Consider the following 25,631-nt stretch of genomic DNA (forward strand, 5'->3'; position numbering starts at 1 on the left):
TGTGTAAAACAGAAATAACACAGTGAACTTGGATATGTTCAGAGAATTCTTGGAAAGATACTCCTAAACTGGTAACAGAGTGGGGCCCTGGGGTATAGCTAGAAACTAGAGAGTGGGGTCTGAATTGGGGAGAATTCTCAGTCACTGTCCTTCTATTCTACTTGAATGTTTTGCCATGTACGAGCGTGACTCACCAATGGTAAAATAAGGTAGTCTGAAAATATATATATTGCTGATGAACATAGATGAGATAGAAATAGACAAATCTGTTGAGTTAGGGTGGTAGGGCTACATTCGCTTGGTCACAGAATAAATATTAACATAGAAAAATTAAGTCAGTTGAGAATTTTAGTAGTAGAATTGCAAGTCATTCTTTTCTTTGAAATGCCACTTCAATGTTATTTTAGTGTTGCCACTGAAATAAACAATGACTAGTGTGGGGAGAGGGACTGGGAGCCTGAAACATTAACTAATAGCTTTATAAATATGCTGCTCTGGAATGAATAAAAGGAAAAAGAATCCGACAAAGAGAGCTTGCAAAATGGTCCAGGGAGCAAGCAGTTAGCAAGAGGAGTGAGAGCAGCAGGGCCATGGTACCTGTGCTTGGTGGGGCGGCTGAGCAGGACACCCCATGGTCAGAACTCAGGGGCCACCAGGAAAGCAGGTGTGGAGGGACGGGAAAGGTTTAGGTTCATGCCTGCAGAGCCCAAGGAAGCCAGCTCTCTGGAGAGCCGGTCAAGGAGGACTGCTGGGCACTGGACTGATGGGAAACATTTAGATAGCACAAATCTCAAATGAGACATTTCTGTAGTGGCTAGGGCTAACCTTTATATTGTGAGATGACTACTCTAGAATTCTTGACTTCTTATGCTCAGATCAAAAAAAAAAGATACAGGCATGCACCCTGTGTGTGTGTGTGTGCATGCGTGTGTGCGTGCTCAATCACCAAGTCATGTCTGACTCTTTGCAACCCCATGAACTGTATGCACTATAGCCCGTCAGTATCCTCTGTCCATACTGGGGTGGGTTGCCATTTCCTTTTCCAGGGGAACTTCCCAACCCCAGGGATCGAACCCATGTTTCCCAAGTTGGCAGGCAGATTCTTTACCTCTGAGACACTTGAGAAGCCCATACATACATAGGGTTGGCCAAAAATGTATGGAAAACCCAAACACACTTTTTGGCCAACCCAATATATACATGTACATGTGTTTATTTATTAAACATGTACACGTACTAGTACATATACACATTATAAAACATATATGAAAAAGCTAAAATTTTAAAATACACACTTAATATGAAGTGCTTAATACTTAAAAATCTTTTTCACCTTTACTAAAATAAATTATACACAGTGAATATTACTTTTAGTTAAAGCTATATAGTTAAATATACTCCAAGGGCTTCAAAAACTTGGCTTAACATTTTGGAATGTGATAATTCACAAGTACGACTTTAAGTTCAAAATAAATGGATGTTGGTTTTAAAGTCTGCCATAGCTGAAGCTACCTCTCAAGGACAGGGAGATCCAAATGGAAACAGTACATTAGTGGTAGCACGTAATAAAAAGTAGTTTTCATTTTGCAGCCCTATCCACCATTTTTGCAAAGGTTTTAGCTAAAATTTTGTGTTAATTTTCAACTTGGAGTTTTCTTTGCCAAGTTTTTGGGAGGTACTGTTTTTTTAAAATAATTTTTAACATAAGTTTTGTAAAACTCTATGGAAGATTTAAAAAATAGAAAATTTTGTTCTCAAGATTTCAAATATGTGCCTATGAAACTTTTTGTTGGCATATATAACAGTTTGGCAAAAAAAAAAAGTAATAAGCATGGAAACATTTCCAAAAATCCATTTTGAAAATGCTCTTTCTATAGCATGAATTTCTTTCAAGTAGTAGTTAGTGCTTTGTTTTATTTTTAATTGGAGTGTAATTGCTTTACAATGTTGTATTAGTTTCTGCCGTACAAAGAAGTGAATCAGCTGTAAGTAAACATATATACCCTCCCTCCTGAACCTCTCTCCTACCCCACTCCCCATCCCGCCCCCTGCCCAGGTTAAGACAGAACTGAGCTGAGCTCCCCCTGCTATACAGCACCTTCCCATTAGCTGTCTATTTTACACACGGTACTGTATATGTCAGTCCTCCTCTCCCAGTTCATCTCATGCTCCCCTTCCCCACCTGTGTCCCCATGTCAGTTCTCTACGTCTGTGTCTCCACTCCTGCCCTGCAAAGAGGTTGATTTGTACCATTTTTCTAGGTACCATACATATGTCTTAATATACCATATTTGCTTTTCTCTTCACTCACTATGACAGACTCTAGGTCCATCCACATCACTACAAATGACCCAATTTCATTCCTTTTTAATGGCTGACTAATATTCCATTGTATATATGTACCACACCTTTTCTATCCATTCATCTGTCGATAGACATTTGGGTTGCTTCTAAATACTTCCTTATTCATTCTTTCAATATCATTTTTACCTTGGAAAGACAGATTATGTGTGTGTGTGCTTGCATAAATAGCCTCCAGGAAGCAGGCCATTGAAAACCACTTGTTCATAGATAAAGTGGGCAAATTTGAAACAACTGTCTTTTTTGTAGAAGGAAAACACTGCACGCAATCTTAAAGTTGGATTACTCTAAATGCTTTGCCTCAAGATAAACATCAGACCTCTACAGAGTAAAACATTTCTGTGGTCATTCCCCATCTTAGTACAGAGAAGAATAAAAATTCTACTACTTTTAAAAGTCTTCTTTTTACAAAATTAACCAAACTGATGACATTCTTTAGCATTTTTGGCACTTCTGACTTTAGCTTCTTTGCTGTCTCAACTTTCCTAGGACCAATGCAGTGAATCACTTTCATGTTCTGGCCTATTTTTATAACCTTACCCTGAATTTAAAATTTGAATCAAAGCAGCTGTTACCTTATATAATTTCTCCATAAAGCATTATTTTAACTAAAGAAGTCATTGCCTTTTGAAAATATATCTTTTCTGGTACCTCTCTTCTTTAGTGACTCACGAGTAAGTAGGTGTCCTACCACATTACTGAAGCAGAACCAAGCAAATATCCTTATTTGGAACATGTCAGAATCAGCAATACTTTATTTCCAGCCGCACAGAAAACTGCCACAAGGCAAACTGTTTCTTTAAAACTTCAGCAAGGTTTCTGTGCACCTACCAGCAGAATTTGCTGATAAAATCAGGCATTTTATGGTATAGCTATATTGTTTTCCATATATTATTTTAGCTCTTTTTTAATTGCATCAGTAAGAATGAGTGTTTTCCTCATGGCATGTGCCTTTTTGCCGTAAGCAATTAAGTAAAAAGAAATTCCAAAGAGGCTCTTAAAATATTCAGTTTAGTAAAATTCTGGGCTAGATTTAGCACTGCATAATTTTTAACATTGCTAAAACATTTAACATTATTTGTATGCATGTGGTTGATATTTAGATTTTAAATATCTTGCTAATTATCATGGCCTTATACCATCATTAGGGATTATCTCAAGGCACAATCTATGCTTATGGTGAGGTTTCTCTTTAATAGCAGAAGCTGGAAATTTGTATTTCACATAGTCTTTCGAAAGCTTTGACCTATAATTTTTTTGGTCTGATTTCTTGTCAATCTGAATAGATTGTCATTGGTTTAACTTATAATGTGGTTGAGCACATATCAGCAGCAAAGCAAGGGACAACCCAGCCATTTTCTTATGGTTTGCTTGCACCTGCATTGATGATTTTTAATCTTCTTTTTTAGCCCCTCAAGAATTTTAGTTTATCTGTTCATTTGGTAAAGTTAATTTAAATTCAACAAAATACATACTTTAATTCATAAGCCTACTTCTCTGAGTGAGCCTACATAAGCTACAGATCCTTGAAATGAGTTAAAAGTGAATTAACCAATGAGCAGGCCTTTGTGGGTCATGATCTCTTTCCTCAGGATACGTCACATAACACACACGGGACCCTCCTAGGGTCTGACATACAGATTACGGATGCCAATGTCAACTCATATCTAAAATATTAGCCAAGCTCAGTTTCTTATTTTTTTAAAGATAAAAATATATCCTGAGAGGTTAATAACTTTTCCCCTTCCCCCATGGATCTTCTCATTCCACCTGGATGACAAACTTCCTCGAGCAAGAACCATTTCCAGTGACTGCCATTGATGCCCTCTCTGCCCATTCTGCTGGGTCAGACAAGGACCTCCCAGCAATGGACATGTGGACTAACTAAAACCCTTGAGTCAGGGAAAACCCTCCAGACTTGCCATGCAGTTTGACAGAGACCTGAACTTAGTGGAGCTTGAGTTTTTAAAGATACCTACTTCCTCTTCCCCCGATAATAGTTCAGACCTCCTTCAGGGACATTTGTGAAAATATATCTGTGACCCCAAAGGTCAAAAGTTTCTTAATAAATCCCAGCCCCATTTAAATGGACTAGCCTTCAAGTCCAGCTTAAGGGCACAGCAAACACACACTTCAGCTTGGGAAAGAGCCCAGCCCACCATCTCCCTCTGCCATCTCCCAGACCCGGAAAGGCTAAATTTAAGTCCAAGAGATGTTATAAATGATAGAATCATTCTTTTTTCTGGTGGGATAAGCCAGCTAATTAGACTATCGCTGACACCCTGCCTCCAGCTGTCTGAGACCCAGAGGTACAAAAGACCCAGATACTCACACCTTTGGGTGTTGCTCTGTCCATTTCAACATTGGAAAGCCCCATCATCCAAAATGCCACTAACAGTGACATCTCCACATCATTTATTTTAAATAGCATAACTTAACTCACACTCTCAAAATCTTTGGAGAAAGACAAAGAAGAATCTCATGAAGACATCTATGTAGCTTTTGAAAACCCATGTTTTGTGCTGTGTGCTTAGTCACTTGGTTGTGTCTGACTCTTTGCGACCCCATGGACAGTAGCTCACCAGTCTCCTCTGTCCTCTGGGGCTTCTCCAGGCAAGAATACTGGAATGAGTTGCCATGCCCTCCTCCAGGGGATCTTCCCGACGTAGGGATCGAACTCAGGTCTCCTGCATTGCAGGCTGATTCTCTACTGTCTGAGCCAGCAGGGAAGCCCAAGAATACTGGAGTCCTATCCCTTCTCCAGGGCATCTTTCCAACCCAGGAATTGAGCCAGGGTCTCCTGCATTGCAGGCGGATTCTTTACCAGCCAAGCTGCCAGGGGAGCCCCATAGTTTATTATAAATTGCAAAAAACATACACTGCACATATACACGCATGTGTCCTGATAATATCAGATTTTATTGTCCCCTACGAGAAGGCAGCAACCACTAGGTGGACCCCAAAACACAGGGATTCAAGTCTTTGAACCTCTGGGCTTGGCAAACAGGTCCTAATTAGGGACATCTAAGCCAGGCCATGTGGTCATCTGTCTCCATTCCAGAAGACCAAAGAGCGACAAGGGCCGAAACCGGTGCTGAAGCTTGGACAATCACCTTTAGAAAAAGAAAACCTCTTGAGGGCATCTGGTGCTCAAAATGAGAGAATAAAAATATTTATCACTTATTTAATATCTGGACATAAAATGAAGTAGGAGTCAAAATTCTTGAAAATGGCCCCAGAGTGTCCAGAGAGAGAAGGATATGAAGTCAGGCTGGTAGCACTGTGATCACACTGAGATGCTCCCAGCATTTCTTTCCGTTTCTGGTTTACAGTTACAACGATTCTCGAAAGTACAGCTAAGAGTTTCAAAGCAAGTGTCTCCAGTAGAATACTTGGGTTTTCCATCTCCCATGGTTGAAATCAGTCCCCCAGTAGCAGCTCTGATGGGGCTACCAGGAGAAGCAGGTTACTGGGCTGAAGTTAAAGAGCATCTCTGAATGGAGTTCTGCAACCTTACCTCTCTTTAAATCATAGAAAGTGGCTCTTTTCATGTAATATCTCCCCTCACAAGAACAGACTCAGGGAGGGGATACAGATACATATAAACAATTATGACTGATAGATATAAATCAGTATAATTATATAAATATGTATTATTTTAATATATATCTATACAAGCATATAAATATCATTATATAATATACATATAAAATATAAAATTATAAATATATAAAATATAAATAACATATTTATATGTATATTATATATATATTTATTCACATTGTAGTATGGCAGAGACCACTACAACATTGTAAAGCAATTATCCTCCAATTAAAAAAAAAAAATAACAACAAACAGACCTTGAAAATATGCTCTGTAAATGGCCCTGGAGTTACCTACAGGCTGTGATTGAGGGTGCACAAAGATGCTAGGCTTCTAAAGGAACCCACCCCACTGGGTTTGCCTGCTACTCACCCTCCCCTGAGGCTTTCTGATTCCAGGAGGCTTGAGTTGGGCTGGGGATGGACAACTTCCCCCCACCGTCACCAAGAGCTAAGCACGAGTGGGTTTATCAGATCAGCTACTTGTCTACTTGTAGGGGACAGGGGAAGGAAATGGCAACCCACTCCAGTGTTCTTGCCTGGAGAATCCCAGCGACGGCCGAGCCTGGCGGGCTGCTATCTATGGGGTCGCACAGAGTCGGACATGACTGAAGCGACTTAGCAGCAGCAGCAGCAGGGACAGGGGCTGAGTGTAGTGGGGAGGGGTTACCCTGGGGGGAGCCAGGATGGGCCACCTCTTGGGGGTAGCATGAGAAGATCAGGCACCCAGAGGAGGGGGAGTGGTGCTTGAGGCACCTTCTGCTTAGGGATGGCTCAGATGTTCCCATTCTAGAAGAGAGCTCTGAAGGCTGAAAACATCCTAAAGGCGCAGCTGAGAAACCCACACAGCCTAGTAATAAGCTTGACTAAAGCTCCTAGCGCCATGCCTGATTTCAACCACAAGGTGGCAGGCGATGGCAGAGGATGGTCCACAGCCTTGCCCAGAAAGCCTGTGGAAGACCTGAGGGAAAGCCCAGTCCAAAGGCCATCACTTACACACTGATGAAGCTGCTAAGGGTTAAACTCTTGTTGAGAAGGAAGGTTTTAGATGTAACTACCATCTGTTTAGAGAATGAATGTAGAAATATGCAGAAAAATGTGATTTTCAATTTGTATCTTACAATGAACAGTAAAGTGCAAAAAAAAAAAAAAAAAAACAAAATCTAATTTCATTGGTTACTGTAGCATTGAAGAAAAAGTTCTAGAGTTTGAGTCAGAGGCCCTGAATTCTGGTTCTTTCTCTTGACCCCAGGAAACCTCCTCCCAGAACCTCAGTTTCCTGCTCGGTACGATGAGAAAATAGGACTTGGATGAAATCTGGGCTGCCTTCCAGAAAGCATGACATGACATGAAACAGCATGCGGGGCAAGCAGGCAGAGAAGAATGAAGTGGGCACGAGCGTAAGGCCCTTGCAGCGCTCCATTGACGCTGCAACCTTGGGGAATGGGCTGTTCCACTTGATGAAGTTTCCAGATAATTGAATTTTAAATGCTGAAACTTGTTTTCCTTTTAACCTTCCGTAATGGAAATCTCTCAGAAGTGTATTACACGCTTCTCTGGCTCCTTAAACGGCAAACTGAATATAATTTAACCTTTCCTGGATGTTCTAGGTCATCAGAATGACTACCTCTTACTATATATACAGTCTCCAATAGAGCACTGGGTGCCTATGGGCATATTCAGGGAGGCAGGAGGACCCTTGTGTGTAATGGCCCCAGAGACTACATTATAAAGCTATAATTGGCAATTCTTCCTTCCTGCAGTCTCCTACATCACTACCTGCAGTCATTTCTCCAAGTAACACCTTCTAGCAGCCTCCTGACACTCTGTTTAAAATCTGCTATAACCTAGAGAGAACTCAGGGTTGCCATGGGTAACCAGAGTCTGAGCTTGTAACAACCCTAAATTTAATTTTACACACAATTTAAAGGCAGTGGTACTGAGCTGAAGGTTACCTCTGGCCAGGGCTGACATCCAGCTAGTCCGCCCAGGAGTAGTTCTTCTGTCTCAGTTGGCCAATCGCCCTGAGCTCCCCAGGTCCTTCTGCCTGCGCGGGACCCTGGTCCCTCTCCGTGGACCATGTATGTATCTCACACCCCAGTAACTCAAAGGTGCCGTCTGGCCCTGAGGGGCTCCAGGACCCTTTCCTGCAGGCACCAGCATCGTTTCCTACCCATGACATTACAGGTCACTCAGTGTTTGAATATCACCCTGATTTCTGGGTTGAAGATTACTCTCTTTTCATGCTGAGCAAACTGCTAGCGTTTTAGGCTCTTCTCTGCCCTTCAAGGGCTTCCCTGGTGACTCAGAGGGTAAAGAATCCGCCTGCAATGCTGGAGACCTGGGTTCGATCCCTGGGTTGGGAAGATCCCCTGGAGGAGGGCATGGCAACCCACTCCAATATTCTTGCCTGGAGAATCCCCATGGACAGAGGAGCCTGGCGGGCTACAGTCCATGGTGGCAATGCAAAGAGTCGGACATGACCGAGCAACTAAGCATGCACATGGATGCTGCCCTTCAAACTCAAAGGCCTTTTCTTAGTTTAGACTGTGCCCTGGGTTCAGATCACCTGAGGCCAACCAGGAAGGATGTGAAAAGCTACCTTTGACTGAATATCTACATGTGCCAGAGGCCTATTCAGGACATCAAGTAAATCTTCTTATCTCACCCACTAAACGACCCCGTTGGGGAAAGCATCAGCCTCCGTGGCTGAGGTCACTCACCCAAGGGGCCAATAAGTGGGTCTAGAAGCCAGATCCGCCTCTTCCAGGCCCATGTTCTCTGCACTGTGCCCTGCTCATATTTACTAACAGTACAAAAAAGTCCAGTTGAATTTGATACCCTGAAAAAATACATTTTCAGTGGAATATGGGCCCTTTTACTTTTCAGAAAAGGCTACTTGTTTTTGTTTTGGTGTGTGGGTTGTATTTTAATTAATCCCACATCTTGTTACCAATTTGGAACAATCTGTCCTCAGGGAACAGATCTGGTTTACTTATAGAAAGCTAGGGGAGGGAGGAATGGGGTGGGGAGGGAGGGATGGGGTTTGGGGGGAGGGACTGGGGTTACAAAGTATTCCTTGTAGGAAATAATGTAAAAAAAATCTTCCCAGTTCTCCCTTCACCAAAAAGATATAAATAGAACATTCCAGAAAACCTCATCTTCCCCGGAGTAGGTATGATAGAGTTGCAAACAAAAGCTTTCCTTTTTTGTGTTTACCAGCCATGCCTGCAAGATGCGGCATGTGATAGCACCCGTTACTGGTACCCCTTCCCACCTCAGAAAGTTCTCAGAAAGTTCACTCCACCATGACACTGTCAAGACTCAAAAGAATGAGGGGTTCCCAGAGTTACTTGGGGAGCCTGGAAGCAAACTGCAAACCTTGGGAGTGTCAGTCAGGGAGAGAGCAGAATGGGGTCTGCAGTCTGGGGATAAGTTTGGGACGCTCTCAGGTTAAGCTCTGAAAATGGTTTTAGGGGTGCAGAAGGGTGGCAGACCCATGGCTGAGAATTCTCTGCTCTTCCTGCAGGGATGATCTTTCCAAACTGACCCTAAACTAATTTTTAAAATAAGCCAACCATGAGCTCATCTTCTACATTTTGCACCTGCTCCGCCCACATTTAACCCACACACAATTTTCAGAGTGTCCTCTTCCAAAAACATCCACAATGCTCTGAAGTTTCCAGAGTGACCTTGTCAGGGAGGAAATTGCTTGAATAACTGACCAGCCGTAGGTGACAGGGTCAAAATATCACGTGTGTTAGTTTGCTAGAGCTGTCACAATAAAGTACCACAAACCAAGTAGCCAAAGCAACAGAAATTTGTCTTTTAGTTCTGGCACTAAAAGTCCAAGATGAAGGTGTTGGCAGAGCTACACTCCCTCTGAGTATGGGAGAAATATCTGTTCCATGTCCCTCTCTTGTTGTTCAGTCGCTAAGTACTGTCCAACTCTTTGTGACCCCATAGACCCTATAGAACTTCTTAACTTCTGGTAGTTCCTTCTCTTGTGGCAGCCTGACCCCAACCCTCACATGGCATTCTCCTTGTGTGCATGTCTGTGTCCCCAGATCTGCCTTTTATATAAGGATGCTAGTCATATTGGACCAGGGGCTGAACCTATTCATTCCCATAGGGCCTCATCTTCACTAAATATATCCACAGCAACCCTACTTCCAAATAAAGCCACATTCTCAGGTACTGGTGAGGGAGGAGGGTAGGACTTCAATAGGTGAATTTGGAGGGGCATGACACATAATTCAACCCATAACATCATCTAAGGGATTTTTGAATTCAACATCAAGCTCAAGAGAAGGGGCATAATGGCTTGCCCAAAAGTGTCCCTCTTGTTATAATTCCAAGTGATATTCCAACTTATCATGTTGGTGGGGGGATAGGGAAGTTAGTGTGTTGACACCTGAAATCTGTTGCCTACAAGTAATGGTGAATATACAGTCACTGAGGGGGCTGTCTGCTGAGGGGGAGAGAGGTACATTGGGGTTTCTGCAGAACCAAATTCCTACTCACCACTTTTTTAGGACAAAACCTATATAGGTATGTGGGAAAATTTAGTGTTGAAGCAAACAGTTACAAATAGTGAAAAAGGATATCTTGAGAACATTCAAAACCCTTTCAGCCCATTGACACTTCATCTCAAAGTGCTTCCAGTCCTAAAGTTCAGGCTAGACATAAGTTTGCCAAAGGAAGTTTATATGAAAATTGAGTTCCTTTCTTAAGACATGGTAGGGGAGAGCAGGGAGCGGCTTCTGTTTTCCTTGTCAATTTGGAGTAAGTGGAAGGAAGCCTTAGAGTTTGGTTCTTGTCACTTACTGCCCTTTTTGTCTACGATTATGTCGAGGAGGTACGTTGTGAAGCTATAAACCATCCATGAAATGGAGCTCCAGATGGCATGAAGGGCCCGAGTATAGGTCTGGGCAGATTCGAGGTGGTACAGAACAGGGTTCAGGGGCACCGACGGTGGTGGCCGCTAGACTCAAGTTCATATTTGGTTCTGCCTCTTTCTCGGGTGACCTTGTGTAAGCTACATGCCCTCTCTGTGGTCAAGGTTCTCCTCTAAAGCTGTCCTTTATAGAGTTGGGCTCCTGTTCATGCTCAGTCACTTCAGACTCTTTGCAAGCCTATGAACCGTAGTCCACCAGGCTCCTCTGTCCATGGAATTTCTCCAGTAAGAATACTGGAGTGGGTTGCCATTTCCTTTTCCAAGTGATCTTCCCAACTCAGGGATCGAACCCTGGTCTCCCACATTGCAGGCAGATTCTTTACCATCTGAGCCACCGGGGAAGCCCTTATATAGAGTTGTAGTAGGTATTAAATGACAGTGGCGGTAGAGAGTCCCTAGAGCCGTAACTGCTCAATAAATGGTTTTTGTTATAATTATGCCAGAGAACTAAGGAGTCAATCTTGAAAAATCAACCCAGTCTTTTTCTCTCCTGTCTTGTGAATGTCCTGGTTGTTCTGGGCACTGGGAGACCAGGACTCCAGGAGCCCTTGTCTCATTGCCTGATTCACTTTTATAATGTCTTGAAGACTAAGCAGAGGGTTTTGGCCTTCTCCTTTCTTCTATGCCTATACCTAAGGACCTCCTGGGTAGACTTTCTTTCACCTAGCCCTTCATCACCTGGCGTATACACAACAGCCCCTTAGAGAAGGGAATTTCAGAGCCGTGACTGTTGCCTAGTGAAAAGTTATGTTTGGAGGATTTACTCCCTTAGCCATGGAAAATATTCAGAGCCCAGGACACTGGCTGTTCCCTCAGTTTCTGTATTCTTGATGCTCTGGCATTTGGAGACTTGATCCTGGAGAGATTGCCCCTGCTATCCATCAGGGGCAGCTAACTTCTAGAGCTAGCAAACAACTCTCTTGAGGAGCGCGCCTTTGATGTCAATCATACTAACCAATTAGTCCAGAGCCCAAATCCCAACTGTCTCTTTTATCCAACTCTCACACATCAAGCCTGGAGAAGAAATGGCAACCCACTCCAGTATTTTTGCCTAGAGAATCCCATGGACAGAAGAGCCAGGCAGGCTACAGTCCATGGGGTCACAAGAGTCAGATACAACTTAGCAACTAAACCACCACCATCACCACCACATATCAAGTCTCTATTCCCCTGTCTAAATTAGTCAGGGTCAGGTACTGGACAATTGGAGACCACCCCTATAGCTCAGAGCTTGCCGAAATTACTAAAACTATCCTATCCTAAGGTTCCTCAGTGTACCTACCACGTCTCACCCAGTCTTTCCCTTGAAACCCCTCGTAAAGGCTTTGGGCCCTGTTTCCCCTCCCGCCCTCAGTCTCCTGACCAATGCTGACCCTGTGGCTCTGCACTGTGCCTCCCGCCTCTAGGAATCTGGGGTATAAACTCCTCCCTTCGTGACAGTTGTTCCTCTGTCTGCATGTCTTACCATACCGGACTAAAAAAATCCCGGGTGCATCTTAGAACACCCACAGGCCTGTTTCCTATTTCATGAGTCTGAGCAAACTCTGGGAGACAGTGGAGGACAGGGAAGCCTGGCGTGCTGCAGTCCATGGGGTCGTAAAGAGTCGGGACATAACTGAGAGACTAAACAACAACAACAAGGAGTGTCATTGTATACCTGAGGGCTTCGGCCACACCGGATGGTTTATGCTAATGTGACCTCTGGTGGGGGCCACCACGTGGTATTAGTTTGACCTCTGGAAGGGCTGGGTACTTAGTAACAAAGGTCAGCTACACAGGCATGAGGTGTCTAGGTGACTAACTAACCCCCAGCAAAAACACCAAGACTTGGGTGAGCTCCCCAGGACTCCCCAATACTCCATATACGTTGTCACACATTGTTGCTGGGAGAATTGAGTACTTCTGTATCACTCTACCGGGAGAGGACAACTGGAAGCTTGCTCCTGGTCTCTCCTGGATTCTGTGCACCTTTGTTGATTTTAATCTGATTCCTTTCACTGTAATAAAACTATAACCATGAGTATAATAGCTTTTCTGAGTTCTGTGAGTTCTAGTGAATCATAGAAGCTGAAGGTGGTCTTGGGGACCATAATTCACTCAAGAAACAGCAAAACAGTTCAACCATAACTTACTGCCATGGTAAGTGGCCACATGGGTAGAAAACAGAAATATGTTCATTGAGATGAGATCCAAGGGGATCTTCCCAGGATGGGGAAACTGCAGGGCGGTGGTCTAAAGACATTTCTAAGCATCTCAAGAGGCTTCTGAATTGTGATTTGGTGGCAAAGGTCACAGGGACAGGCAGGCCCAATCTATGGCCTTCCGATTGGAGGTAAGATGCTGGGTCTAACTCAATGTAACATTTCTCATCCTCTTATCATGTACTATTTCTTTTCTTTCTTACCCCAAGTTTCGAGAAAAAAGGAAAAACTCTGAGCCTGAGTCTTCTAAGAGAGAATGAAGCAAAACAAACATATAAATACCGCAAAATCTCTAGAGTGTGTAGTTTCCCTCCATGGGATAAATGCTGTTGGCTTCTCACCACAGGAGGGCTCACAGCCCTCAGCATCAGGCATCAGTGAGCCACAGGGGTCCCACATCCGCCCCCACACTGCCAGCTGGTGCTCCCCGACTCACCTGGCCCCACTGACATCAACGCCGACCATCAGCTGCCCGTTCAAGGAGAGGATCTCGTCCCGCAGGCGCACCTTCCCACTCTTCCCGGCTGGGCTGTTCTTCCTCAGCTCCGTCACCCAGATGCAGCCCACATCCAGCACAGGGCCCTGGTGGGTTTTCCTCTTCTTGCCCCCTCTGCGCTTTTCCCCATAGTCCCCGAACACAGGGATGTTCCCAAAACTGAGGCCCACAGTCTCCGCGTCCCCCAGCTCCTTGGTGAGGTACACGGTGCAGATCTCCATCCCAGGGGGGCTGCGGTCGGGCTGGACGGAGCTCTCGTCCACAGCGAAGTTCAGCCTGATGTACTCCTGCAGTTTCTGGATGGCCGCCTGGCAGAGGCGCTGCTCCGGGCCATCCCCGCCCTCCCGCAGGCTGTTCTGCAGCCACTGGTAGAGCAGGGGCAGGTGCAGCCCGGCATTGTCCTGGGTGATGGGCATGGTGCTCACTCCCAGGCGCCAGCATCATGAGAGGACCTGCTCCTGAGGGCCGGGCCCCGCGGGGCCCCACGTCCCTCGGGAACGCGGGCTGTCGTCTGCTTGGCCTGCGTTCATGGTCAGGCTGGCAGACAAGCCTGAGGAACTCCTCCTCCAGTCCAGGCTGTTTGCTTTGGCAAGAGGAGGACGGTTCACAATCAGAGCAACAGGGGAACAATCGCTGGGCCCGGAGCGTCAATGAGGAAAGGAAGGAAGTGTCCCGCCAGTGCCTGCTTGGTTCATTTCACTGTCAGGCTTGTGCAGAGGACCTGGAAATGAGGTGTCCCTCCAGCAGCGACAGGGTGACCTCCCCTGGACTCGTTCACACCTGGGAGGGGAAAAACAAAAAACTCCTGTTACAGCAGTGAGCCTTCTGACATAGAACACACGGCAGGAGAGCATTACAGAAGAAGGGTGCTTGCTTTTTGAGTCAGGAACCTAGTGCCCCTCCCCATCCCATTGCTGTGTTCCCTCCACCCCGTGTGAACATGCACACATACACTGATACAGAAATACACGCACACGCTGTCATACAGAAATGCACAGATGCACATGGATACACAGATGCATGGTTGTGCATGTGCACACACACACTCATGTAGAGATGCACACACACAGACATACTCAGACAGAGGTGCACAGACACACACAAATACACAGAAGCACACACCGAAACACAGACGCACACAGATAGATGTACACACAGATGCACACATAGATGTATACACACACTGTCACACAGAGATGCACAGGCATATAGAGATACACGAATGCACACAGAGGTACACGCAGAAACAGATTCACACAGATGTACGCACAGTTGCACACATGCAGACATACACAGATGCATGGATGCACACACACACACCCTTCCCCCAGACAAGAACACTCTGAAACGCTGACCTTCCCCAGGACATTTCCCTGATCAGTAAGGAAATGAGATAACTTTTGTCAGGACAAGTCCCATCAAACTCACATCCACCCCGGAGGCTGTGTGACAAGACTCCCCGGAAGACTGCAGAGGGGTGCTGGACATATTGGAGAGCTCACATTCCCAAGAAGTTCAGGTCTGTGTCCATTTGCCTTGATGGGCCCAAGTGCATGCCCAGGAGGTCTCTCCATTCCCGAGCTCTGCTGGACAGTACGACCAAGAGGAAGAGCTGGGAGGGAGACGCGGCTCTCCCCCAAACCACTGTGAGTCCTAAGCTTAGCTGGGGTCCTGGCTTCATCATGTACATTCAGACAGAATCATGTCTCTTTACAGCCTCCAGCTTTTAGTCTCCTCTCTTCTTTTTCTTTGGCAACCTATGTGAGGCCAACCTCAAAGCTATCTCCTGCAGAGAGGTGTTTCTCCAGGTTTCTGGATGAGCAGCCCTGACCACTCCTTGACTTGTCCTGGGTATGTGGCTCACTCAGTGACTGACTCCCCAGGCTGCACGTGGCTAATGCAGGCTCCTCTGCGAGGCTGGCAGTGATATCCTCTTTCCCCTCACCTCCCCCTGCCCAAACATGCAGAGTGCCCAGCACACAATCCATTCCTCCCAGTGGAAGGTTAATTGAACTCCCTGGCCAATTCTCCTTCTCCTCCAAAGAGATTTTCACCTCCATCCTCTGTAAACACAGAAAAATGACCCCTTTCAGTCTCTTCTTAGAACTTCACTCTCAGCTAGAGAAAGTCAATATAAACCGTGCCATCTAAGATGGAAAACATTCTCAAGCCTTCTCAGGAAGTGATTTAACAAGGAATAATAACAAATGGGAGAGGTGTCAGAAGCCATGTCAAGAATAAATGACCTTATTCCTCAGGAACCGTAAAGAAACTTCTAGTAGAGTAGGCTGTGAGTTTCCAGAGAACTGAAGTGCCAGCTATTAACTGGTTCCTTATAAATCAAAAGCCTAGTAAATATCATCTACATAACCATGTGCCTATTAAAAAGAAAGGCAAGATCAAAGAAAAGATAATCCATACATGGACAAAAATCAATTTCTTTGACCCAAATAAGTAACACCTCTCACTGAATAGTAACTCCACACAGACATATTAAAGTCTTATGAATAAATCAAAACATTTTCCACCAGGATGAACAACTCTTAGGAGTCTCTGTTTCCTCATCTGTAAAGTGAGAAAGTTGAGTTAAATGATCTCTGAGGCTTTTCATACGCCACAGAGAGGTTCTCAAGTACAGTGACAATGTCTGGTTCATCAATACACTCCCCACCCCAGCACACTGTCTGTCACCTTGTAGACTCTCAATAATTTAAAATATTTTTTAAACGATTCTTTAAAATTAAAATTTTGATGGTGGTTCAAGGTGTTAGTCACAGTTCAGATGGTTCCATACATGTGAAAACAAGAGTTAAACATATTGGGTTAGATGTTCATTTGGAAAATAAGTGATTGAAGAGATGCAAACTTAAGAGCAATAGAAATTTTTCCCCTCGATGTCAGACTGTATTTATGCAACATGCATTTAGGGCTTCCCTTGTGGCTCAGATGGTAAAGAATCTATCTTCTCAGGAAGATTGCCTCGAGAAGAGAATGGCTATCCTCTCCAGTATTCTTGCCTGGGAAATCCCATTGACAGAGGAGCCTGGTGGGCTACAGTCTATGTGGTCGCAAAGCGTTGGATGTGACTGAGCAACTAATGTGTCCACTTCTTTTCCACTTTTTTCAACATGTATCTAACATATGAACATATACTGAGAACCCGACCTTGAACTTGGCACTGGGAATATATTGTCAAAAGGTAAATTCCCTGTCCTGTAGGCATTCATAGTCTAGTGGGAGATGTGTAAATAAATGAAAACTTGCCATGAAATTAAAAGATGCTTGCTCCTTGGAAGAAAAGCAAAATCTGTCCAGCATATTCGGAGAAGGCAATGGCACCCCACTCTGGTACTCTTGCCTGGAAAATCCCACGGATGGAGGAGCCTGGTGGGCTGCAGTCCATGGGGTCGCTAAGAGTCAGACACGACTGAGCAACTTCACTTTCACTTTTCACTTCCGTGCATTGGAGAAGGAAATGGCAACCCCCTCCAGTGTTCTTGCCTGGAGAATCCCAGGGACAGGAGAGCCTGGTGGGCTGCCGTCTATGGGATCGCACAGAGTCGGACACGACTCAAGCGACTTAGCAGCAGCAGCATACAGCATATTAGAAAGCAGAGACATCACTTTGCTGACAAAGGTCTGTACAGTCAAAGCTATGGTTTTTCCAGTAGTCATGTATGGATGTGAGAGTTGAACCACAGAAAAGGCTGAGTGCTGCAGAACTGATGCTTTGGAACTGTGTTGCTGGAGAAGACTCTTGAGAGTCTCTTGGACTGCAAGGAGACCAAACCAGTCCATCCTAAAGGAAATCAACCCTGAATATTCATTAGAAGGACTGATGCTGAAGCTGAAATTCCAATACTTTGGCCACCTGACGTGAAGAGCTGGCTCATCTGAAAAGACCCTGATGCTGGGAAAGATTGAGGGCAGGAAGAGAAGGGATGACAGAGGATGAGATGGTTGGATGGCATCACCGATTCAATGGACACGAGTTTGAGCAAACTCTGGGGGATAGTAAAGGACAGGGAAACCTAAAGTGCTGCAGTCCATGGGGTTGCCAAAAGTTGGACACAACTTAGCAACTGAACAACAACATTGATCTTTGTAATACATTACATTTGAAAATTTTAACAACTTAGAGGAAAAAGCCTTTTTTTTTTTGCTCTTTGTAACTCAAAAGTTGTTAATTAGTACATTGGCGGTGAATACAGTTGATTGGCTCAGATTGGATCATTTTTCCATCAGGAGTCCATCCATCAGTTATGGCCAAGGAGGTGCGGTCACAAGGTATCAACACGGCTGCTGGGAGTCCACCCTCTGGACAGTGGAGTTTTCAGAAAAGGAAAAATGATTTCAAATGTACAGACACCGTCAAGAGACTTAATCTTATTGAGGTTATTCATGGACTACATAACCTTTCAATTCTTTACCTAAAACTTGGAATTTACCAGTAATCTTTCCAGCTCCCTATTTGATCAACTCCTTTTGTGGGTTTTTCTACAAATAAAGGGCATAGAGGCATTCCCATCCACTGCAACAATCTAAGATGACTTGGGGCATATGCAAAGACACACGCTCTTACAACACTACTGGGAGAAATGTGGTATGTTCACAATATCCCATGAAACAATCCAGCACTAAATAGCTCAGCGAACAGAATGCTGACACAGAGAAGACACAGAAGTCTGCCAGTCATCACAAATACCAACATCCCTCCATGGATGATATGTGTTAAGGTCTAAAAGTTCATCCTGAAGATCGACCCATTTTAAGAGGGAGCAGAATTTGTGGACTTGGGGAGCCACTGCAAGAGTGCAGTTCGCTTGTATCTACCATGCTTAATTCTCCAATTAGTTTCCCATCTCAAGCAAACAGCTGTGATAATTTAAATTAATTTTGAGTAGCTTGAAGCTGACAGCCTTAACATTCCAAATGAATGCTTCTGTCCCTGAGTTAATTTATTGATATGGTGTTAGAATCCACCACCGTTCTTGGATCCCCTTTGAGCTAAGCCATGTATTCTCAGCAGGGTGACATCATTCACAAAATTCAGAGATTATAATGGTTAATGCCTCCTTCTGCTATGATCCTCAATCCCACCTGACACTTGTTCTGTAGCATTTAATTGTGTGTGCGAGAACTGAAATTAAATTAAAATTTTCCAGTGTGAGAGGAGGAGGCTAATAATGAAAAAAAAAAAAAGAAAAACAACCCTGAACTGAGTGAAACCAATCATCTGCCCAAAGTCACAGGCTCAGAGTCACATGAGACCCAAGGCTAAATCCTGAACCTAGGCGGGGATGTGAAGAGAAGATCTGGCTTATTCAGATCTTGCCTCAAAATCTGATTCACACTGGGCTGTCCTGTACCAACACTCTCTTCCAGCTGTCCTGGCTCCTAAACGTTCTCCTATTCTGACCTCTACTAAGTTCAAATTCCTCCACCTCCATCTAGCCTTCCTTCCTACCAGGCTAGGTTCCTCTTTTGACTTTTAGAAAATGCTCACATTTTAAAAGGAAACCAATGTGGATTAAATATTGACTACTGACTTATTCAACAGAGGTTCAGTGAGTGCCCATCATGTGCTGAGCCCAGAACAGACGACACTCCCACCGAGCCTCAAGAAGCTTGTGTTCTGAGGAAGGCGTGTTGGTAAACATGGAATACAGTAAGGTCACATGGTGGTTAGCACAGTGAAGAGAATTGCAGTAGTGTCAGAGGCCCTGGAGGAACGGGTATGGGAGGGGATTAGAAAAGGACCCTGGGGAAAAGACTTGGATGAAGTGAGAGATGGAGGTGAGAGAATATCTGTGGGAAGGCTGTTTTTGCTGAGGAACCCCAAGTGCAAAGACCCTGAGGTCAGAGCGAAGAGAGAAAGGACTGTTGGCTACAAGGAGGTGGGGGGAAGTGTCCTCGGTGCTGGCTGCTTCCTCCGTGTCTGTTCATTCTCCCACAACCACCTTACAAAACAAGGACATCCGTTTTATCAACACAGTCTACTGACCAATGTTTTCTAAGCATAACCATGTATCAGACACTGTTCTAAATGAGCCCTTTCCACCGATTCTGTTATTTAATTTTCCCAACATTACTGCAGGGAGGTATTGTTAGTCTGCAGTTTTTAAAGGCTCAGAAAATAGAACAGAAACAGAGAGGCTAATGAAATGCCTGAGCTCTCACAGTAAGTAACAGTCAGGACTAGAACCCAGCCTCGTGGGCCAGGGCCTTGCTCCTCTCTACATCAACACCTCCTTGCCTGCTCCTGACAACCTCGCCCTTTTGCACTTGCACCAGACTTACCCAGGCACCCAGCCTGGGGATCTCTGCCCCGCCACCATCGGACCTCCTAAGATCAACAAGCAGGTGAAGTCAGAAGCTGTGGCTGTCTACCTGATGACCCTTCTCTCTTTCTTTCTGTATGCTCCTGGGTGTGGTGACGTACCCATCTACCCAGCCTCTCTTGGAGGAGATACAAAGAGCTCTCCAACAGTGCTCTGGCCAGTGAGATGAAAGTGGAAATTCCCGGGTGGGGTTCACAGTGGCATTCCTTAAGAGCAGACGTGGAAGGAAAAATAACCTCCTGTGCTGTTTAATCAGGGCTTCCCTGGTGGCTAAGTGGCAAAGAATCTGCCTGCAAATGCAGGTGACGTGGGTTTGATCCCTGGGTTAGAAAGATCCCCTGGAGAAGGAAATGGTAACCCACCCCAGTATTTTTCCTGGGAAATCCCATAGACAGAGAAGCCTGGCAAACTATAGTCCATGGGCTCACAAAGAGTTGGATATGACTTAGATACTTAACAACATGTTGTGTAATCACTAGTATTTGGATTTTTCAAAATCCAACAAACTAGCTGAATTAAACTCCAAACAAATGCACAGTGTGGTACCTAAAAGTGGGGAAGCTAAAAGTAACAGAAGCTGGACTCCCCTGGTGGTCCAGTGGTTAAGACTCTGGGTTTCCACTGCAAGAGGCGTGGGTTCAATCCTTGGTCAGGGAACTAAGATCCTACATGCTGGGCGGTGTGGCCAAAAGATAGAGAGATGGATAAATAAGTAAAATTAAAGTAACAGAACCTAAAATGTGGAACTTGATAAGCAAGGGAGGGAGGGAGGCAGATGCCTAGGACTTAGATACTGTGGACTGAAAAGGTGCCCCTCGCTCTTCTATGAAGTATTTGGTCCATATGGCAGCTGCTATGCAGTGGAAAGTCACACATTTGTTGACTAAAGCTGTGGTGTTAAAGAAGTTGGTAGGAAAAATTTAAAATATTGGTGGTGCTTTTTCAGTTCTAGCAAAGTCCTGAGTTCTTCAACTCAGCTGGCAAGTGAGATGGGAATAAATACCGCTCTGTTTAGGAAGGCACGCTCGACATTCAGCCTGCAATCTGCTGCCTGCAAGGCCCGCACTTGGACCCTGGCAGGGGGCAGACAGTCTGCTTGATTAGAAAGGGGTGGGTGGTACCCCATCAGACAGAGGCCGTAAGGCTGCTGCCAAGGGTGTGATCACCCACTGGAGGTCACTGTTTCAACAATGACCAGCAGCATACATATGTAGCAGACATTAAGCAAAAGTGCAGGGACATGGGCAGAACTCATAAACTAGAAACTAAAGGAAACAAGTCATCAGGAATTGGCCTGAAAAGTCTACTAAGTTTGGAGGGAACTCTACTGTCAAAAGACCCCAATCTGATTTGCAGCCATTTTCCTCCATAAGAAGTAGACTTGATGATGTGTGTAGTCCTGGAGAAGGTGTCCTCCCCATGCCCGTCCCAGAAGTGGTCTTGGAAGACAATGAATGATGAATAACTCCTAGAGAGAGGCAAGGGTCATAGAGGGCAAGGAACAGGAGTTCTTGCCACCAGAACAAGGCACTGTCACTGCTAAGAACAGTGACTGCTCTGTTTTCCATACCTCCTTTTATATAGCAGATTTTTTATTGTAGCTATTTTATATCTCCCCAGTACTACAGGTTAGATGTGTCACAGCTCAGTTGCAAGGAGTTGTATCCAGAACTAATGGAGAGGACCCTACACCCCACCTCCTCCCAGAAACCCAGGGCTCTAATCTTGCCAACTATATGAGGCTTCAGAGCCTTCTCTCTTGATAATAGAGAGTCTATCCCACATACAGAAAGAAGGGTATGTCTGAGGAGTCAAAGGAGAGGAGTGAGGCTAGTTGCCTACACAATATTCTTTCTCTTCTCTTCCCCTCTAACAGAAATCCATCTGTGTTTGTAAGACAAGTGCCCAACCAAAAAACTGTATTTCTCAGTGTTCCTTCAGAGAGGCATAGCCATAACTATATAGTCTTGGCCCATGAAATTGTTGAGCGGGTCTATCAGAGAGGTTTATTGTTTTATGAGAGTGCTTTTCCCTTTTTCACATTTAAAATGCACATGTGATGACTGGAGCTTTAGCAACCATCCTGTGACCAACTATAAGGCTTCCTTGAGCAGCTGTACCAATCCTAGATTGAAAGAAAAATGGGCTGCTATCTTATTTAAGCCCTGTTAATTAGACACTCCATTACAGGTAAACAAAACCCCTAATTAATGCATTGTTTTAATTCACTCTTAACTCTCAGATTCAAGGACCAGATATAATCCTGAGTCTTTAAACATCAGCCCTGCTACTTCGTCACTTTGGCACAGCAGCTGTTATCAAGTTCCTACCTTGATTTGGGGCACCTGTCACCACCATCAACAACAACAACAAACAGGGTGTGTTTCTGTCTGTTAAAGACCTACAAGCACATATGATTACCACTGTGCAGCCCCAGGTGTTACACACAAGCCTATAGCTGATTGAGAAACATTATAAATACAAATGATTGTGACACCTTTAGGTTGGCTTATGTTTTGGAAGACCAGGATACTGGCTAATTTTTAATTATCTACATGACTGACTTCAGTTTGGTTCAGTTGCTCAGTCGTGTCTGACTCTTTATGACCCCACGGACTGTAGCATGCCAGGCCTCCCTGTCCATCACCAACTCCCAGAGTTTACTCAAACTCATGTCCATTGAGTTGGCGATGCCATCCACCCATCTCATCCTCTGTTGTCCCCTTCTCCTCCCACCTTCAATCTTTCCCAGCATCAGGGCTTTTCAAATGAGTCAGCTCTTCGCATCCGGTGGCTAACGTATTGGAGTTTCAGCTTCAGCATCAGTCCTTCCAGTGAACACCCAGGACTGATCTCCTTTAGGACGGACTGGTTGGATCTCCTTGCAGTCCAAGGGACTCTCAAGAGTCTTCTCCAACACCACAGTTCAAAAGCATCAATTCTTCGGTGCTCAGCTTTCTTTATACTCCAACTCTCACATCCATACGTAACTACTGGAAAAACCATAGCTTTGACTAGACGGACCTTTGTTAGCAAAGTAATGTCTCTGATTTTTAATATGCTGTCTAGGTTGGTCATAACTTTCCTGCCAAGGAGTAAGCATCTTTGAATTTCATGGCTGCAGTCACCATCTGCAGTGATTTTGGAGCCCCCCAAAATAAAGTCTGCCACTGTTTCTGCTGTTTTCCCATCTATTTGCCATGAAGTGATGGGACTGGATGCCATGATCTTTGTTTTCTGAATGTTGAGCTTAAACAAACTTTTTCACTCTCCTCTTTCACTTTCATCAAGAGGCTCTTTAGTTCTTCTTCACTTTCTGCCATGAGGGTGGTGTCATCTGCATATTTGAGGTTATTGATATTTCTCCTGGCAATCTTAGTTCCAACTTGTTCTTCATCCAGCCCAGTGTTTTTCATGATGTACTATGCATATAAGTTAAATAAGCAGGGTGACAATATACAGTCTTGACATACTCTGTTTCCTATTTGGAACCAGTCTGTTGTTCCATGTCCAGTTCTAACTGTTGCTTCCTGGCCTGCATACAGATTTCTCAAGAGGCAGGTCAGGTGGTCTGGTATTCCCATCTCTTTCAGAATTTTCCACAGTTTGTTCTGATCCACACAGTCCAAGGCTTTGGCATAGTCAATAAAGCAGAAATAGATGTTTTTCTGAAACTCTCTTGCTTTCTTGATGATCCAGCAGATGTTGGCAATTTGATCTCTGGTTCCTCTGCCTTTTCTAAAACCAGCTTGAACATCTGGAAGTTCACAGTTCATGTGTTGTTGAAGCCTGGCTTGGAGAACTTTGAGCATTACTTTACTAGCGTGTGAGATGAGTGCAATTGTGTGGTAGTTTGAGCATTCTTTGGCATTGCCTTTCTTTGGGATTGGAATGAAAACTGACCTTTTCCAGTCCTGTGGCCACTGCTGAGTTTTCCAAATTTGCTGGCATATTGAGTGCAGCACTTTCACAGCATCATCTTTCAGGATTTGAAATAGCTCAACTGGAATTCCATCACATCCACTAGCTTTGTTTGTAGTGATGCTTCCTAAGGCCCACTTGACTTCACATTCCAGGATGTCTGACTCTAGGTGAGTGATCACACCATTGTGATTATCTGGGTCATGAAGATCTTTTGTGTACAGTTCTTCTGTGTATTCTTGCCACCTCTTCTTAATATCTTCTGCTTCTGTTAGGTCCATACCATTTCTGTCTTTTATTGAGCCCATCTTTGCATGAAATGTTCCCTTGGTATCTCTAATTTTCTTGAAAAAAACTGAATGGCTGTGTATGAGACAGAACAAGAATCTGAGCCAGTCTTTGTTTTCATGCAATAAGGGTTGATTGTACCGGGCACTGTGCTAGGCCAGAGAAGAGATGATGACCAGCCCTGTGGTAGCTATGATCTGCTGGAGAAAGAGATCGCTGAATACAGTGTGTGAAGGGCCATGAAGTGGCACATTTGGGGACACATAATGGATTCTGTGGAAAGTGAAGCTTTCCAAGGTCTATGCTACAGTTTTAGGGGATGAGAGAGATGTTCTTGTTGCAGGTGAGAGCCAATTCTGACTCCATGAAATATGTTTCTTTGATTTTCATGTTCGTTTTTCATTGCTTTTGTCATTATAATCACACACAATGACCTGTCCCAGGGAACCCTGTCCCTCTGCCTAAAGAAGTTTAAAGAAGTTAACACAACCCTTCCTGAGGTTGGCCATTCTGGGAGATATCTGCAAGAAAATGTCTTTAATCACTCAACTCCTCCCTCTCTCTGCCCTATAAAAGAACCTGGCATCCAGACCCCTGACAAGATGGCTATTTTGAGACATCAGTATGCCATCCTCTCTGTCATTGTATTCCATGCCTCAACACCTTTTGAAAGTTGCTCAGTCATGTGTCTGACTCTTTGCAACCACAAGGACTACACAGTCCATGGAATTCTCCAGGCCAGAATACTTGAGAGGGTAGCCATTCCCTTCTCCAGGGGAATGGTCCCAATCCAGGGATCAAACCCAGGTCTCCCACATTGCAGGTGGATTCTTTACCAGCTGAGCTGCCAGCGAAGCCCAAGAATACTGGAGTAAGTAGCCTATTCCTTCTCCAGGAGATCTTCCCAACCCAGTAATCAAACCAGGGTCTCTTGTATTACAGGCAAAAAATGAAAGTCACTCAGTCATGTCCAACTCTTTGAGACCCTATGGATATACAGTCCATGGAATTCTCCAGGCCAGAATATTGGAGTGGGTAGCCATTCGCTTCTCCAAGAGATCTTCCCAAACCAGGGATCGAACCCAGGTCTCTCACATTGCAGGCAGATTCTTTACCAGCTGAGCCACCAGGAAAGCCCAAGCTTAACAACTTGTCTCTTAGTTAACTGGCCTGTTGTGTGGTGAGCAGACCAAGCTTGAACTGGGTAACATTCTCAAATGAGTATAGAATCATATAGAAGGGCTCTCATGTCCAGCCCTCAATTAGACATGAGAGGAATGCACATCAAGACAGGACCACAATCCTTCAGTTTCTGGGTCTGATGACCCCCAAGCGGTAGGATAAAAGAAAAAAAAAAAAAATGAATGAAATGAAAAAGAATGACCTGGCAGCTAGTTTGAGAATCTAGTACTTGAAGATATAGTATGTCCTAATTCATGGACTATTTGTCCAAGCTTTTAAAAA

At 44.5% G+C, this 25,631-nt stretch overlaps 2 protein-coding genes across 5 annotated transcripts in view; both read right to left on the reverse strand.

Annotated features, from left to right (window-relative positions):
* The window catches only part of PDZD2 (PDZ domain containing 2), a 255,476-nt gene extending 241,237 nt beyond the window's left edge, over window positions 1-14,239 (reverse strand). For 3 of the 4 annotated variants that reach the window (XM_043887462.1, XM_043887461.1, XM_043887459.1), the window contains exon 1: window positions 13,558-14,239. In XM_043887462.1, coding sequence (XP_043743397.1) covers window positions 13,558-14,033 — 476 coding nt within the window. In that variant the 5' untranslated portion in view covers window positions 14,034-14,239. The remainder of the gene's footprint in view (window positions 1-13,557) is intronic. The other variant, XM_043887458.1, reaches the window with a different exon arrangement.
* Window positions 14,240-14,256: 17 nt separating this feature from the next.
* LOC122683652 overlaps window positions 14,257-25,631 on the reverse strand; it is a 143,784-nt gene continuing 132,409 nt past the window's right edge. Inside the window, exon 5 of the mRNA XM_043887439.1 lies at window positions 14,257-14,397. Within this exon, the coding sequence (XP_043743374.1) occupies window positions 14,265-14,397 (133 nt within the window). The 3' untranslated portion in view covers window positions 14,257-14,264. The remainder of the gene's footprint in view (window positions 14,398-25,631) is intronic.

This window comes from Cervus elaphus, chromosome 25 (assembly GCF_910594005.1).
Source record: "Cervus elaphus chromosome 25, mCerEla1.1, whole genome shotgun sequence".
Taxonomy (NCBI): domain Eukaryota; kingdom Metazoa; phylum Chordata; class Mammalia; order Artiodactyla; family Cervidae; genus Cervus; species Cervus elaphus.